Consider the following 15,769-nt stretch of genomic DNA (forward strand, 5'->3'; position numbering starts at 1 on the left):
TCACAGGAGGGGGCTTCTACCCATGAGCACTTAGCCAATTGAATCTGTTCAACACAACAGGTGTATTTACTCTGTACCAAGTCTTTGTATGCTTTTAGAGACTGGACAGAATTTTCCCAGCCAGGTGGAGGCAGATTCCAGAGTATGTGGGTTGGGAAAATCTCGGAAATTGGCATTAGGTCAGCGTGATCTTGCCCTAGTCTGGTTTTCCATGCGACAGGTTGCAAGTCCACTGGGGAACCTCTGGGTTGATTGGACCACAATTGAGGTCCTTTTAAAAGACAATTGAGAGCCTTTTAAAGCATAGCATCCTTCATTCCCAACAGTGTACAAGTTCCACTCTGTGTCTCCAACTCACCAGCTTGGGGAAGACAACTGCACAGTGGGAACTGATCATAGAATTAAACTAACTTAATGTGAGCAGTATAAAAAGTAAAATTGACAAATCTAGGGTCCACCACAGTGAAAGGTGTCTGCAAATGGGAGCAGCCTAAAATTCACCGATTGTTGGGGGCAGATTCTTTGTGGAACTTGCGTGCTGAATGCCAATTGAGAGTAGTCTCACCTTATTGTGGGTAAAACTTAGACCCCTGGTTACAGGGAACCCCACTTGTTCTGCAGGCATGTTGGACCTCTGAGGAGGAGGAATGACATGCTCCAGCTTAGCAGCTACAGTGATAGGAGTAGCTGCCTTCTCCACCGCCAAATGCAACTGGATGGAACAGAGAGGCTGGTCATAGGGCTGCACTTCAAATGAGATGACACCACCACAGCATCGATAGGCTAATGGGGTCAGCTTCTTGGACATGTCTGAGCAGCATCTGGAAGGTTCTAGATTTGATGGCAGGTGATCACAGGCCTCTGCTGAAGAGGTGCAGTGGCCAGCTGATCGTTCATCCTTTGACAGCTTTGAGTTCAGCAGCTCACTTTCCCTCAGTCACAGCAGGTGGCTCCTGGGAGACGGACTAAATCTAGCTGATCATCCCAGTGAAGGGACCCTGCCACAGTGGAACAGGGAAGAGAAATAGGAGCCATATTATCACCAAGGCTATAATGGAACAAGTAATTGGCTTGCTCAAAATGAGGTTCCACTGCCTTAACGAGTCTGGAAACGCCCTTCGATATACGTGAGAAAAGATGTACAGGATTGTAAAAAAAATACAGTGGATGCTGGAAATTTGAAATCAAATGGAAAGTGCCAGAAAAACTCAGCAGGTCTGGCACACGCGAGAAACAGATTTAACATTTTGAGTCAGATATGACTTCTTCCTTCACCAGCGGCATACACACTCTGGCTTCCAGTTTACACAAAATCGATGAAAACATTGCCTTTGGGTTTGGCATTCAGCCATCAAGGCAGTCAAGTGCACTCCCACTCTTGGTGTTAAGGAAGTACAGGCAGGCCTGAGAGGGAAGAGGGAGATGGAAAGAAGTCAGTGGAGGCTCTTCCCAAGGTGCTCCCATTTCTTGGCCCTTGTTCTCCCCTCTGAAAGAACGTCACCTGGTATGTTCGGCTCCAGTGACTGAGTTTGCTCCTGCACAGATGCAGGAGGTGCAAACTTTGACAGGGTCATGGGCTCCCAAACACCGAGAATGTCCACCGCAGGCATCTTGTGTCATAGCAAGGGAATATATAGCAGAGGCATGAGCAGCCTGCCTGCAGCTCTGTTAAAACCATGGGTAGCACCGAGAATGATGTTCCAGATCTAGAACTAAATTACTGCATTAGCAGTTACAATACTTGTGTGTTCTCTTCCTTTACAATCAATTTTTAATTTTAAAATAGTTCTTTCTCCTCATTCCTGCATTCCTGTTTTGCCATCCTATGTTATCAGTGGCTAGTCATGTCTTCTGAAAGATGCACTCAGGCTGGGGCACTGTTCCTCCCTGTGCAGAAGAGTCAGAATTCCTTGAGAGACGAGCAATGTGCATAATGTTACATCCTAAGAATGGTTCTGCTTGTTTGTGCATGTGCCATATCTTCTATCCCAGCTGCCAGTACTTTTGGGTGCAGCAATAATTTTCAATTTATTTGAGAGACTTTTACTAGAGACTTGAGATGAGACAATGGAACCACCCTGTGGCCATGTGAAAAATATGTCTCTTTGTTACAGTGTTCTGTTTGGAGTAATTTCTTCATCCCAGGCAAAATGGCCAGTACGATACTTTAGGAAATGGGCATAAGTTGTTTGGGAATAGTTCACAAATGATTGACAATGCCAAAAAAAATTGAAGATGGTCCTGGAATGGGATGTAGAGTCATAGAATTCCTGCAGTGGAGAAGGACACCATGTCCATCGAGTCTGCATCAACCCAGGGAAAGAGCACCCTACCTAGGCCCATAATCCCACATAACCGTTGGACACTTCAAGGGCAATTTAGCATGGCCAATCCATCTAAAATGCACATCTTTGGACTGTGGGAGGAAACTGGAGCACCCGGAGGAAACCCACACAGATACGGGGAGAATGTGCAAACACCACACAGTCACCCGAGGTCGAAATCAAACCTAGGTCCCTGGCACTGAGGCAGCAGTGCTAACCGCCATGCCAGGTTAGGTGGATTGGCCATGATAAATTACCCTTAGTGTCCAAAATTGCCCTTAGTGCTGGGTGAGGTTACGGGGATAGGGTGGAGGTGGCTTACCTTGGGTAGGGTGCTCTTTCCAAGAGCCGGTGCAGACTCGATGGGCCGAATGGCTCCTTCTGCACTGTAAATTCTATGATAAACCCTTATTTTTTTTTTTTTTAGATATTGGGAAGTTTAGACCATAAGACATAGCAGAATTGGGCTACTCGGCCCATCGCGTCTGCTCCGCCATTCAATCATAGCTCATATTTTCTCATCCCCATTCTCCTACCTTCTCCCCATAACCCCTGATCCCCTTATTGATCAAAAACCTAGCTATTTCTGTTTTAAAGACACTCAGTGATTTGGCCTCCAGAGCCTTCTGCAACAAAGAGTTCCACAGATTCATCACCCTCTGGCTGAAGAAATTCCTCCTGGAATTTCTTTTACATTTGTTTGAAGCTATTCTTTCTGGTCCCTGCTTCAAAGTCCATTTCATTAGCCACTGATTACTTCCAGAGAACAGGTCGGAGAGGGAAGTTATTTATTTTCATGGTAATATTAACTGTCATGTGTAAAGAAAAGAAATAGGTATTTCACTGTCACCCATTAAGTTCACCCTCCTCTTTTTATAGTTGCATCAGAGGAAGATTATTGGAAGTAAATGAAAGTATTCTACAGGAGCCCAGCCTTCTACAAGAAAAGGTAAAGGAGTATCACAGACTAACTTACTGGGGTTTATTTTATTTCACATACACTAATATGAAATTCTTTCTTTCCCCTCTAGCCCTCTACAGAAGGATATATTGCTGTTGTGTTACCCAAGTTTGAAGAAAGCAAAAGTATAACCCAAGGTTTAATTAACCAGGAGCTGTATCAAGATGTTATTTCAAAGAGACAGAAGGAAGCAGAAGAATTGGGAAATACTGACCTCAAAGGTCTAGGCCCTCCAGCTCTTAACAATTTGAGTAGTCCTTGAGTAGTTGTGAAGGCTCGCTTTTATTTCCAAAAGAAAAGAAAATCAGCAATATGCTTTAAATATAAACTTCTTGTGTTTGGACGGACAGCATACGCAGATGAATCAATGGTGTTTGCCCTTGGATAACTTGGAGTGCTTTTTAAAAGAAAATTTACCTTGCTCAGCCGTTCCTCATTGAAAAGACACTGTTTAAAACATAATTTGAAAAGAAATTGGTGTTGGCCTGTATCACCTGTTTTATTTGCTAGAAATATCAGATTAAAGCTGTTTTTTATATTTAAAACTGACTGGTGGAATCTCTCGCGTGGTTTGAAATAATAAACTCAAGTTTGCAAGTTGTGTGAAGAATTGTTGCTGTTATAGTAGGACATTTAAACGAAAAACACCCATGAAGTAGTAAATATGTCATTCAGAAATAAGGGGCAGGATACCCTGTTTGAGACAAAGTGTTGACGCCAGCACTGAATCGGGAGTATTCCCTGGTCCTGATGGGGGGCGCCAGTCCCGGAGCCATTCAAGACCTGCAAATAGGCCAGCACACTTCCCCACATGAAACTAGTGCAATTCCAACTGACGCCTGATTCGCTGAATGCCACACAAGAGCTTGACAAGCTGGAACTGCATATAAGCACTCCACTCCACACAGTCTCATTCCAGCCAAGAAGATGCAACCCCAAAGAACACCATCCTGCTTTGGGGACGCAGAGCTCCAGATGATGCTGTGGAGGAGAGGTAGGACACCTTGTTCCCCAGGGTGGAAAAGAGGCTGCCACCTGCCGATGTTAACCGGGCCTGGCAGCGGTGGAACAGGCGGTGAGTGCCATGGGCCCCACCGCGAGGACCGGCCAGCAAGGCCACAAGAAGCTGCACGACCTCTTCAGGGCAGCCTGGGTGAGTCACCACCTTTGTGCCCCTGGTGCACCCCTGCCCCCATCAGGCAGAGGGGTAGACAGTGCTTCATGAGGATGGGAAATCCCCCTAGGCCAGTCAGGGTGAGCCACCACCTCTACCTCTGGCACCACTCCTGTCCTGCAATCTGCATGCGCCCCCCCCCCCCCTCCCTTCCCTCCCTCCCCAGGGGACAATCAAACCCCAACTGCCGACAGCCCTTTGCATCCCATCCTGCACCACACGTCAACACCGGGCGGTACAAGTGTTGACGTGTAAAGGGCGGCACATGGCACATTGGGACTGCAGCGCTGAGGACCCGGGTTCGAATCCCAGCCCTGGGTCACTGAAGGATTCCTAATATTATTGGACTACGCCAAATTGAAGGAATTTATAGTATTCCTACTATTCGGTTACCAGCAGCACTTTGCGATTACTGGAACTCAGTAGAAATTTGCAGTTAAAACTTCTCGGGTGCCAAAAGGAATTGTTTTATTTATCTTCTATTGAGTACAATTTGAAAGTCATTTAAAAGGCAATTCGTAGACAATTTGAAGCTTTCAGAGAATCAAAGACATTATCTTCTTGTTTAGGCAGACAGCTCGACAATAACTTTTAAAAGGTCAAAGTCTGAAAATGAAATATGAAAAAGAGAGAGGGAGAACTAAACTAAAACTAAACTCCAACATAACTAAAACACACACACTCCCTAACACAAAACACTCCCTAACACAAAACACTAAAACAAAACAATCCAAAATGGTGGGGTGAAACTTTTCCAGTTATACCCTTTCATGTCTGTCTTAAGTCACCTAATCACACCCCAATATAATCCTAATTGGTTTGGGTTAGACTCAAACACATTTGATTTGACGGCAAGCTGTCCATCTTCAATGTGCAACATTAGTTTTAATAGTTTCATGTTTGAATACTTGTGCATGTTATGGAATGCGATATTCTGCCTTATCTTTTACCAGCAAAATCTGGTCTTCTGCTGACTTGGCTGTTAGCTGCATTGTGAACAATGGTGCCTTCACGTTGCTATGGTGCCTGCTTCGTCCGTTATCTGATTACTGGTACAGCTAATTTCTTAAGGTCAAACTGTCTTTGAAAATATCTTCGTGAAAATGTTGTCTCTATCTCCAATTAGTTTATGCATGTGTCAGGCCTTTTTGTGCCTCTGTTGAAGCTATGTGTTTTGTCATGACCTGAGCTTATGGGTGCTGAAATTCTCATTTTAAATGGGTATTTAAAACTGGGGCTTAATATTTATGCTTAAACAGGTATCTTTTACCTATACTAGTTGTATTAGAAATACCTGGCTTCTACAGTCACTGTCCGTGTGGAGTTTGCAAATTCTCCCTGTCTGCATGGGTTTCACCCCCACAATCCAAAAATGTGCAGATTAGGTGGATTGGCCACGCTAAATTGCTCCTTAATTGGAAAAAAAAATAATTGGGTGCTCTAAATTTAAAAAAAAAAACACTTATACCGTCCTGCACACACAGGCAACCAACCTCCTGTTCAGCTCGCGTCCAAGTGGACCCTGAACTTTGTGGAGCAGAGTGCCTCACATTGTGCATTGTGCATTATCTGTCCCCTCGGGAAATAACAACCTACAACCGCCAGTAGTGGGAAAAGACAGAGGGGCCCACTGGACCTGTGGGCCCTGATCATTGCAGCGCAAAGGGCAATGGACCTGGTTGGGGAGGTGGGAGAGTGGGCAGTCGCCCAGGCGGAGGTTGGCATGGGATAACCAAGTGAGTCCCCAATGAATTGCAATGTCCCTATGGCACATGAGTCACCCCCCACACAATGTCTACCCCAGATCTCATCATGTGTCGCGTCTTTTGTTTTGCAGGATCACCATCAGACATCCATTGTTCACGTGGCGAGACAAAGAGGGACTCCCGTCCGCATCAGGAAGAGAAGGGGGAAAATAATAAATAAATAAAGCGAGGAAGGGAAACCCCCCCCCCCCAAGCAAAAAAAAAAAGGAAACCCGAAGCCTGAGGCAGACCCAGCGAGAGCAGAGGAGAGGGGAAGGAAGAGCAACCTCGGGGTAAGGAACAGCAGTGGGGAGGGACAGACAGATGGCTGGAGGAAAGAAAAACACCAAAGCGAAGGGACAGTGAGACGTAAGCAGCGGCAGCGGTCGCGCAGGCAGGCGGCCCCACCAGGCGAGCTTGAAAGGGAAAACAATAGCACACCAAGCAGCGGAGCGTGAGCAGGACGCAGCGACCAGCAAAAAGGAGGCCCTCTGGTCATAGCTCCAAGCAATGATGAAGGAGACGACGCACAAAATGCAGCAGACCATCGAAGGCCTGGAAAGGGGAGTGAAGGCACAGAAAAAAAGAATTCTGAAAAATACTTGCAAAGGTCCTGGCCAAAAGGGCTGCGTACCAGAGGTGGTCGCAGAGGACCAAACGGGCATTGTCAAGGGTAGGCAGTTCACAGCGAACATCAGGCGGTTGCTGAATGTGATAATGACCCGCCCCCCCCGGGGAGAGAACACCAGAAGTGATTGTCTCGCTGGTCGCAGAAAAGGCCTTCGACAGTCGAATGGAAGTACCTCCTTGAGGTACTGCCACAGTTTGTGCGAGGAGCGGGATTCACCGCCTGGGTGAGGCTCCTGTACAACACTCCCAAAGCGAGTGTCCGAACTAACACCATCAGCTCTGAATACTTTCAGCTACAGAGAGGAACAAGACAGGGCTGCCCCCTGTCCCCACTCTTGTTCGCACTAGCGATCGAACCCCTGACGATAGCCCTGCGGGATGCAAAAAGCTGGAAGGGAATCCGGCGAGGAGACAGAGCACAGAGTTTCACTCTTATTCAGATGACCTGCTCCTCTATGTCTCAAAGCCACAGGAGGGACTGAAGGCAATACTGCAAATACTGAAAGAGTTTGGAACCTTCTCGGGCTACAAATGTAACCTGGGCAAAAGCGAGGCATTCCCAGTGAATGCAAAAGGGGGAGGGACAGAGCAGAAGGGGCTCCCGTTCAAAACCGCCCAGAACAGATTCTGTTACCTGGGGATCCAAATAGCCAGAGACTGAACACAGATCCACAAGTGGAACCTGACCAGCCTGGTGGAGGAAGTACGAAAAGACCTTCAATGGTGGGGCTCACTCCCACTCTCCCTGGCGGGAAGAGTGCAGATGATCATGATGAACGTACTGCCAAGGTTCCTCTTCCTGTTTAGATCCATCCCGATCTTCATCCCCACGGCCTTTTTCCAAAACGTAGACAGTCTAATCATGGCGTTTGTGTGTGTGTGTGTGTGTTGGGGGGTTGGGGGGGTGCGGTGAAGAACGTGAGAATTCCCAAACCGACACTGCAAAGAGGGAAGTCAGAGGAGCCCTGGCTCTACTTAACCTATAATACTACCACTGGGCAGCAACGGCAGAAAGAGTGAGGGGATGGGTACAAGAACCCGACACAGATTGGGTACAAATGGAGGAGGCATCCTGTAAAGGAACAACCCTGCAGGCCCTGGCCACAGCAGCACTCCCATCCTCCTCAACAAGATACACAACAAGCCCAGGGGTAGTGGCCACGCTGAGAACGTGGACCCAGGTGAGACAGCCCTTTGGGATAACCAAAATGTCCCCTATGGCTCCAACCTGCGGCAATCAAAGATTCCCTCCAGCCATGCTAGATACCACCTTCAAAAGATGGAGGTGGGACGGGGGCACACTGACGGTCGGGACTTCTACGTAGGGCACAAGACTGGCAACACTGGACGAACTGACGAGGAAGTGGAAACTAGCAAAACGACAGGAATTGAGACACCTCCACAAAAAGCACTTCCTCTGTAAAGAGACGGAAGGATACCCCAGGGCCCCAGAAAACACGCTACTAGAAGACCTGATAGGCACAAGCAGCGAGAAGGGGGTGCTATGTGGGAAAATAAACGGACAGCTACTGGACAGAGCCTGAACACCACTGGACGGGACCAGACAAAAATGTGAGGACAAGCTGGGGACAGAGGTAGGATGAGGATTCTGGAGCGAAGCACTGAGTAGGGTGAACGCCACCTCTTGCACAAGGCAGCTCAAAGTGGTGCACAGAGCGCACCTGACCAGAATCCAAATGAGCAGGTTCTTCCCGGAGGTGGAGGACAAATGTGAGCGGTGCCAGAGGGGCCCGGCCAACCACACTCATGTTCTGGGCTTGTCCCAAACTTGCTGGGTTCTGGACAGCCTTCTCCGAGGCAATGTCCAAGGTTGTGGGGGTGAGGGTGAAGCCATGCCCAATAGTAACAATCTTCAGGGTATTGGAGCAGCCAGAGTTACACATGGGTAAGGGGGCCAACGCCCTCGCTTTCGCTTCCCTAATCCCACGCTGGAGAATCCTGCTTGGCTGGCAATCGGCAGCACCACCCACAGCTGCAGATTGGCTCGCTGACCTCTTGGAATTTCTCCACCTGGAGAAGATTAAGTACGCCACCTGAGGGTCAGAGGAAGGCTTCCTGGATACTTGGGGCAGTTTGTCGGCCTGCTCCAAAACCTGTTCGAGGCCAGCGATGAGGAGTAAGCCAGGGGGAAAAAAAGATGAAGAACCAAAGGACTGCGCAACCCGGGGGCGTGGGGGAGGGGGTTGAGGGGGGCAGGAAAATGGGGAAACCACAAGAGAAGAGGACGTATGCTGAAACCAGTGGGGTGGGGAGGGAGGGGGGGGGGGGGGGGAAATCATAGACCGCTCCAGAGGGCAGCAAAATATACGTACAGTTAGTCAAATGAAGGACAAAACAAACTTCTCTGTAAAATAAAGCAAATTAGCGCAGGTAAGAAAAATGTAATGTATATAAGCAACAACGGTTTATAAATATGAGAAAAGCCAATAAAAAGATTTTTTTTTTTTTAAAAAAAGGTGTCCATCATTCCCAGCCAAATCCTCGCACCACCCGGAGCAGCAGTCTGGGGAAGACACCAACTTCTCATCACTGCTGTCACCCGCACCCTCCACTATCTCAGAGACTCTCATCTCAGTGGGTAATTATAGTGAAGAAGCTCCCGGGACACAATCTGGTATGCATGTCTCACATGGGGCGGTCGATCTGGTGGAGTTAGGAACACCTGAGGGAGCGGACAGTCGGAGATCGGCCCGACCCGACCCCAGGGACTAGCCACCATCCACACACATCGCGCGCTTCTGGAAAGGACAGCCTCATCCATTCTGGAGATGCAGATGCAGAGCCAGGGACTACAATAGGGGGTGTCCGCAACCTTCCAGCACTTGCAGCTGGACTTGGAGGAGCTCAACCGCCTGCAGGAGCAGGAGGCGTTGTCGCCAATGTGTGCTGCCCAGGCCAACACTGAATGGGTGGCATCCTCAGTGGAAACCTTGGGTATGAGTGTCACGACCATGGATCAGGATGTCCAAAGCCTGGGGCACACTGTGCATGCAGTGCTTGAGGTACAGGACCTGCAGCCCTGTCACAGGCTGCCATGTACCAGGGCCACATGGACATTGCTGCGGCGCTCCAGAGCTTGGCACAATCACAACCACCAATCACCATCATGGCCCAGTCCCTGTGTTTCGTAGCCACGAGCATTGAGACACTGGTTGAGACGAGAGGGCCTCCAGGACCAGCCGCACCCCTGTCCCAAGGAGAAGCCTGCGGCCCATGATGGTGACTCCCACAGGAGAGGTGCTGGAATGCCACAGCGCCTCTGAATTCCCCCCTACCTGTTACTGGTGCATCTGTTGGACAGCAGGCAGACCAAGGTGGCACTCGTCACCAGTGACACCCGAAAGTAGGCCATGTCCATGCAGGTCTGGTCGTTCCAGAGGATAGGTGCCAAAGGGACCCAGGTCACAGGGCAGGATATGCAGCAGACTGCCTCCACATCTGATGTGCCACCTGGTAACCCACCTGGAAGGAGCAAGCATTAGATCATGAATAATTAGAAAGTTAGACACCACACTTCCGGAGGCGGCCATCGAGTGAGTGGTCGCACATTTGGCAGCACCCGCTCGAGACATTTTTTCGGTCCTTTCTCCGTTTGCTGGGCAAATGTTTTTGGTGGAAACAAATATAGAAGAGGTGGAAGAAAGTAAAGCTCCACTGGTGGTGTCATTGGATGGATTCACGGACCAGAAGTGGGTCAAGAAGGAAGGAGCTGTTGGAGCAAGAAATTCTTTGTACGCCCCAGGTGAAGATGGCGGAGGCTAAAGGGTCGACATTACCAGCCAATGGTCTACGGAGGGAAGCCCAGGCGGACCTGGCTACGGTGGTGTAGAACAGCGAAAAGCAGGGCATGATCGGGTGGAGCAGAGGCTGGAGACCCAGAGCTAGGCGATTCAGAAAGTGGAGGAGGTGGTATGGGAGCACGAAGGGCAGCTTACCACCCCCGTCCCCTCCCCAACGTGGCTGGTCATATGGAGCGTGAGGGGGCTGGGACGTGTGTTTGCGCATCTGACGAGCTTGAAGGTGGATGTAGCCTTTTTGTTGCAAGAAATGCACTTGAAGTCTGGGGACCAGACTAGGTTAAAGAAAGGGTGGGTAGAGCAAGTCTTCCACTCAGGATTGATATGAAGATGGGGGGGTGGGGGGGTGCTGATAAACAAGCGGGTAGCATTTGAGGTAGGGAATATAGTGGCAGATTCAGGAGGAGGGTTCGTGATGGTGATTGGGAAACTGGAGGAGATGCCAGTGGTCTTGGTGAATATGCCCCAAACTAGGACGATGTTGAATTCATGGGGCAGGTGCTGGGGAGATCCCGGACCTGGTTACTATGAAAAGCCCCTAGTCGCCACATTCCGGCGCCTGTCCGGGGAGGCTGGTATGGGAATTGAACCATGCTGCTGGCCTGCCTTGGTCTGCTTTCAAAGCCAGCGATTTAGCCCTGTGCTAAACCAGCCCCAGACTGACATGGAGAACCGTTATAACGACACCCATGCAGCATAAGTGAGCGATGGATCGGCATCTTAAAGATGCGGTTCCAATGCCTGGCCTGTTCAAACCAGTTGATTATTGGGGGGACTTTAACATGGTCATTGAACAAGGTTTGGACTGTTCAAGTCCGCGGTTCAGGGAACGCACGGAGGTTTGGGAGACCAATTGGGAAGGACGTTTCGTACTCCCATGTGCACAGGGTGTACCCGCGGATCAAATCCTTTAGTGGATAAGACGCTGCTAGCGGGAGTCATTGACTCGGGTTCTCGGCAACTCTGGTCTCAGACCACGTGCTGCACTGGGTAGGAGGGGGGCAGTGCCCGCAGTGGAGGCTGGATGTGTGGTTGCTAGCAGATAAGGTGGTGGGTGAGGGCCACCATCCGGGAGGTATGTGGAGCTGAATGTGCTGGAGTGGGGGACGGGAGGTGGGTGGCTATTGGTTGGGGGGGGGGGGGGGGGGGTGCGGAGATGGTATGGGTATGGGGAGGTGGGACAGGGTAGCAGGGCTGCCGGGTGGCCAAACCTAGTCGGCGAGCCTGGAGGTGATGAGTTTCCCCCCGACAAATGGAGCCTCCTGTGCCTACCCATGCACGTCTATCCTGGCCACCCTCCTCATCCTCCTCATAGGATGAGGCCTGGCGTGCCTCTTCCTCCTCCTCCTCCAGCATGTCTCCCCTCTGCAGCACGCTGTTGTACAGAACACAGCAGGCCTGCAGGATGTGAGAGACGCTCCTAAGGCTGTCTTGGAGGGCCCCACCAGAACAGTCCAGACATCGGAACCGCATCTTTAAGATGCCGATCCACCGCTCAATTATGCTGCTTGGGTATCGTTATAACGGTTCTCCATGTCAGTCTGGGGCCACCGGACAGGCGTCATTAGTCATGCCCGCAGTGGATAATCCCTGATGCCCAAGAGCCAACCCCTCACCCGGGGGGAGTGTTTCGAAGGTGTCGGGCACCGTTGATTGCACCAGGATAAACGCATTGTGCACGCTGTCTGGCTATCAGGCGCAAACATGCATGATGTGCATCCAGTAGTCACACATCACCTGCAGATTCATAGAATGGCAGCCCTTTCTATTGATGAACGGCACTCCCTCATGTGCCTATGCCTGAGGGGGGCCTTGTGTCCCATCGATAACACCCTGGCCCTAGGGCATGCCAGTGATGGTGGTGAATCCACTGCCAAGGCAACCTGGTGGGCTCGGCCCACATTGAAGTTAATATAGTCCGCTGCCTGGAATAGGGCATCCGTGATGGTGCGGATACACTTGTGTACCAATATCTGCGAGATCCCTGCCAGGTTCCCACAAGGCATCTGGAAGGACCCCGTGGCGAACATGTTCAGGGCAACCGTCACCTTGACAGCCACCCGTAGCAGATGTCCTCCATACCCCTGCAGTTCCAGGTGCGCCATCATTTGGCACAGATGCCACACAGTTTCTCTGGTTAGCCAAAGTCTTTGGCGACACGCTTGGTCCGGGAGGTCCTCCAGGTGTTAATGTGTGGCCTGATATGTCACCTCCTTCTTGGACCATTGGACAGCTGGCCCCTGCTCCATTGGGCAGGTTCCTGTCGTGCAGGGTCTTCCCCAAGTAACACCTGTGCCTGCAGCCTCAGTCGTCCATAAGAACTGCTGTGGCCAGGTAGAAAGCAACCATTCCTAGCTGAACACTGAAGTCCATTCTCCACAGGGGGCAGATATATTAGCATGGTGAGTACTGTGCCCATCATGGTGGCATTCGGTTGCACTGCAGCACCTGCATGCCCCCCACCCCCCTCAATTCCTTGGTTCCATCAGTGTCTGATACTGGGGAGCCTCTAACCCTACCACCCATCCCTGCAGGCAGGGGTACGAGGCTGGCGCTACCCATGTCAGCGATATGCTCTACGTCCTGCAGCCTGCAGTGGGGTCTACTATGGATGTTCTCCTTGGATGGGCCGTGTGATATTCCGCCAGCAGGGTGGTACCGGGTTGGAGTGGAGGGGGTTCATCATGTGCCACCGACAGCCTCCATTCTTGCTGGCATGTCGGCAGGGCCCATGGATGGAGCTGGGCAAGTGGGGGTGGGCACCTGTTTGGACTCTAGCTGTAGTGTGCTGTCAGTCATATGTGCGTCACACAGGTTGTGACATACTGACCTGGGGTAAAGTGGATGGGAGCAGAGGCGCAGGAGGCAGGCATGGCTTGGAGACAGCTGGTGGTCCTGCGGAGTGGGCTAGCTGATACTATCACTGGTGGTATCTCTGCCCTGAGACGGGCAGTGTGCCTGGGAGGGTGCCAATGGCCACGGGGCATGCATCTGCTGTCTGGAGTGCTCATTGCTCATCCCTTGCTTCCCCTGCAATGGGGCTGCACTTCTGATGAGTGAACTAAGGAGCGCTAGCAGCTGGGTAGGCCGCTGGATGTGCATGGTCACGCCCCTCCCATTGATGGGTCCGCTGGGAGTTCCCATGGGGTCGTCGGGTTGGGGTGGGGGCACCCAAACGAGCGGTGGTGCTCTGCACATTTACAGGACACAGTAGGCAGTCGGCGGAGTGCGCAACGAGGTGGCTGCCTTGTAGGCTGCGGCAATGGTGGTCCGTGCCCTGCCACCCCAAACCCATGGCCAGTCTTTGAGTCGATTCCCACCCAGCCAGCACCACGACTGTCAGCCCAATGTTGCAAGTTTGGAAACTTTTCTTACCTCTCTCTCCCCCTGCAGTCACGGCGGCCAACCCCCCCCATTTTTAAATACCACAACTCCACCGGCGTCACTTCTGCCTGGCGGGGGTGGAGCATCGCGGATGCCCGGAGAATACCACATCGACCCGGTAATGATATGCTGACGCATGCAAATACTGGTTTTGCCGACACGGGGCATGGAGCGCGTTGACGCCACCAGTGGGACACCGGAGCGGAAGGTCAGTTTGGCGCCTGGTTCCGAACTCTATTTTTGGCAGACACCCGATTGTGGGGATATTTGTGGAGCCTCCTCCTCCAGTTAATTGTTTAATTGTCCACTACTGATGTGATAAGCTTAGATCTGATTTGTTCATTGTGGAATCACTTGCTGCTTTTGCTGTTTGACATGGGAAGGTGTTGTAGCTGCATTAGTTTGACACCATATTTTTAGGTGTGCTGTGACTGCTTCTGACATGCTGTCCTGCATTCTTCATTGGTTGAGTATAGAACCTCATGGATTCCCAGTTTTGCATTGATCTTTTTGAAATCTATCCCATTTAGTGCGATGGTAATGCCATAACACGAGGGATATTCTCAATGTAAAGACAGGACTTGCTTTCCTCAAGAGCTGTGGTGGTCACTCCTACCAATACTGTCATGAAGAGATACATCTGCGACAAGTAGATTGGCAAAGACAAGATAACGTAGATTTTTCCCACTTAGTTGCCTCACCTTCTGCTGCTGACCTATTCTAGCAGCTACATCCTTTGGGACCCAGCCAGCTGTGGTGTTACAGAACCATTTTTGATCATGGACACTAAAGTCCCCCATCCAGAGTACGTTCTGTGCCCTTACCACCCTCAGTGATTTCTCAGTGTTCAACGTGGAGGAGCTCTCATTCATCAGCTGAGGAAGGGTGGCTCGGTGGTAATCAGCAGGTTTCCTTGCTCATGTTTGACCTGGTGCCATGAGACGTCATGGCATCCAGAGCCCATGTTGAGAACTCCCAGGGCAATTCCTTCCCGACTGTATGGCACTGTGTCTCCATTTTTGGTTGGTCTGTCCTGTCGGTGGGACAGCTCTCCCATTTTTGGCACAAGTGCCCAGAGGACTTTGCAGGGTCGACAGGGCTGGGTTTGCGGTGTCATTTCTGGCGCCTTGGTCAAGGCCCGGTGATCACTCTAGGTTTATTTCTTTTTGTAGACTTTGTAGCAGCTTGCTTGGCCATTTCAGAGGGCAGTTAAGGGATTCCTGCATTGCTGTGGGTCAAAGATGGCAGATTTCCTTCCTCGCAGGGCATTAGTGAACCAGATAGGTCTATTATGACAATCAATAATGGTTTCATGGTCACGATTACCAAGGCTAGCTTTTTAATTCCATATCTAGGGACTGAATTTGAATTCCCCCGACAGCCACGGTGGGATTCAAACCCATGTCCCCAGAGCATTAACTGGTCTCTGGATTACTGGTCCAGGAAGCACAAACTCCATGCGGTAGCTAGTAAGTCTGGTCAGGCTACTACAAGGTCACTAGTCAGATCAGTATAGTGGCGACCCACAGCTGAATATGAACTGCTGTTCATCGAGTTGAATAAAAGTGTTGGATCTTCTCCTGTGTTAGACGTCTGTTTCTAACTTCCCTGCATTGAGTGCGGTCCACATCGAACCAACCTGCCTAACACATCATGATACCAGAGTGATACTGATCTTGACGGACCTACTATTGATCTTGAGTGATCTGATGTGCATTGACAAAGTTTTGTTG

The 15,769-nt window shown here is 50.5% G+C and overlaps 1 protein-coding gene across 1 annotated transcript in view; it reads left to right on the forward strand.

Moving 5' to 3' along the window:
* abitram (actin binding transcription modulator) overlaps window positions 1–3,830 on the forward strand; it is a 41,763-nt gene extending 37,933 nt beyond the window's left edge. Inside the window, 3 exon segments of the mRNA XM_072508724.1 lie at window positions 3,204–3,273; window positions 3,356–3,487; window positions 3,489–3,830. Of these exon segments, the coding sequence (XP_072364825.1) occupies window positions 3,204–3,273; window positions 3,356–3,487; window positions 3,489–3,512 (226 nt within the window). The 3' untranslated portion in view covers window positions 3,513–3,830.
* The last annotated feature ends 11,939 nt before the right edge of the window (window positions 3,831–15,769 follow it).

The sequence above is a fragment of the Scyliorhinus torazame genome, chromosome 6 (genome assembly GCF_047496885.1).
Source record: "Scyliorhinus torazame isolate Kashiwa2021f chromosome 6, sScyTor2.1, whole genome shotgun sequence".
NCBI classification, from domain to species: domain Eukaryota; kingdom Metazoa; phylum Chordata; class Chondrichthyes; order Carcharhiniformes; family Scyliorhinidae; genus Scyliorhinus; species Scyliorhinus torazame.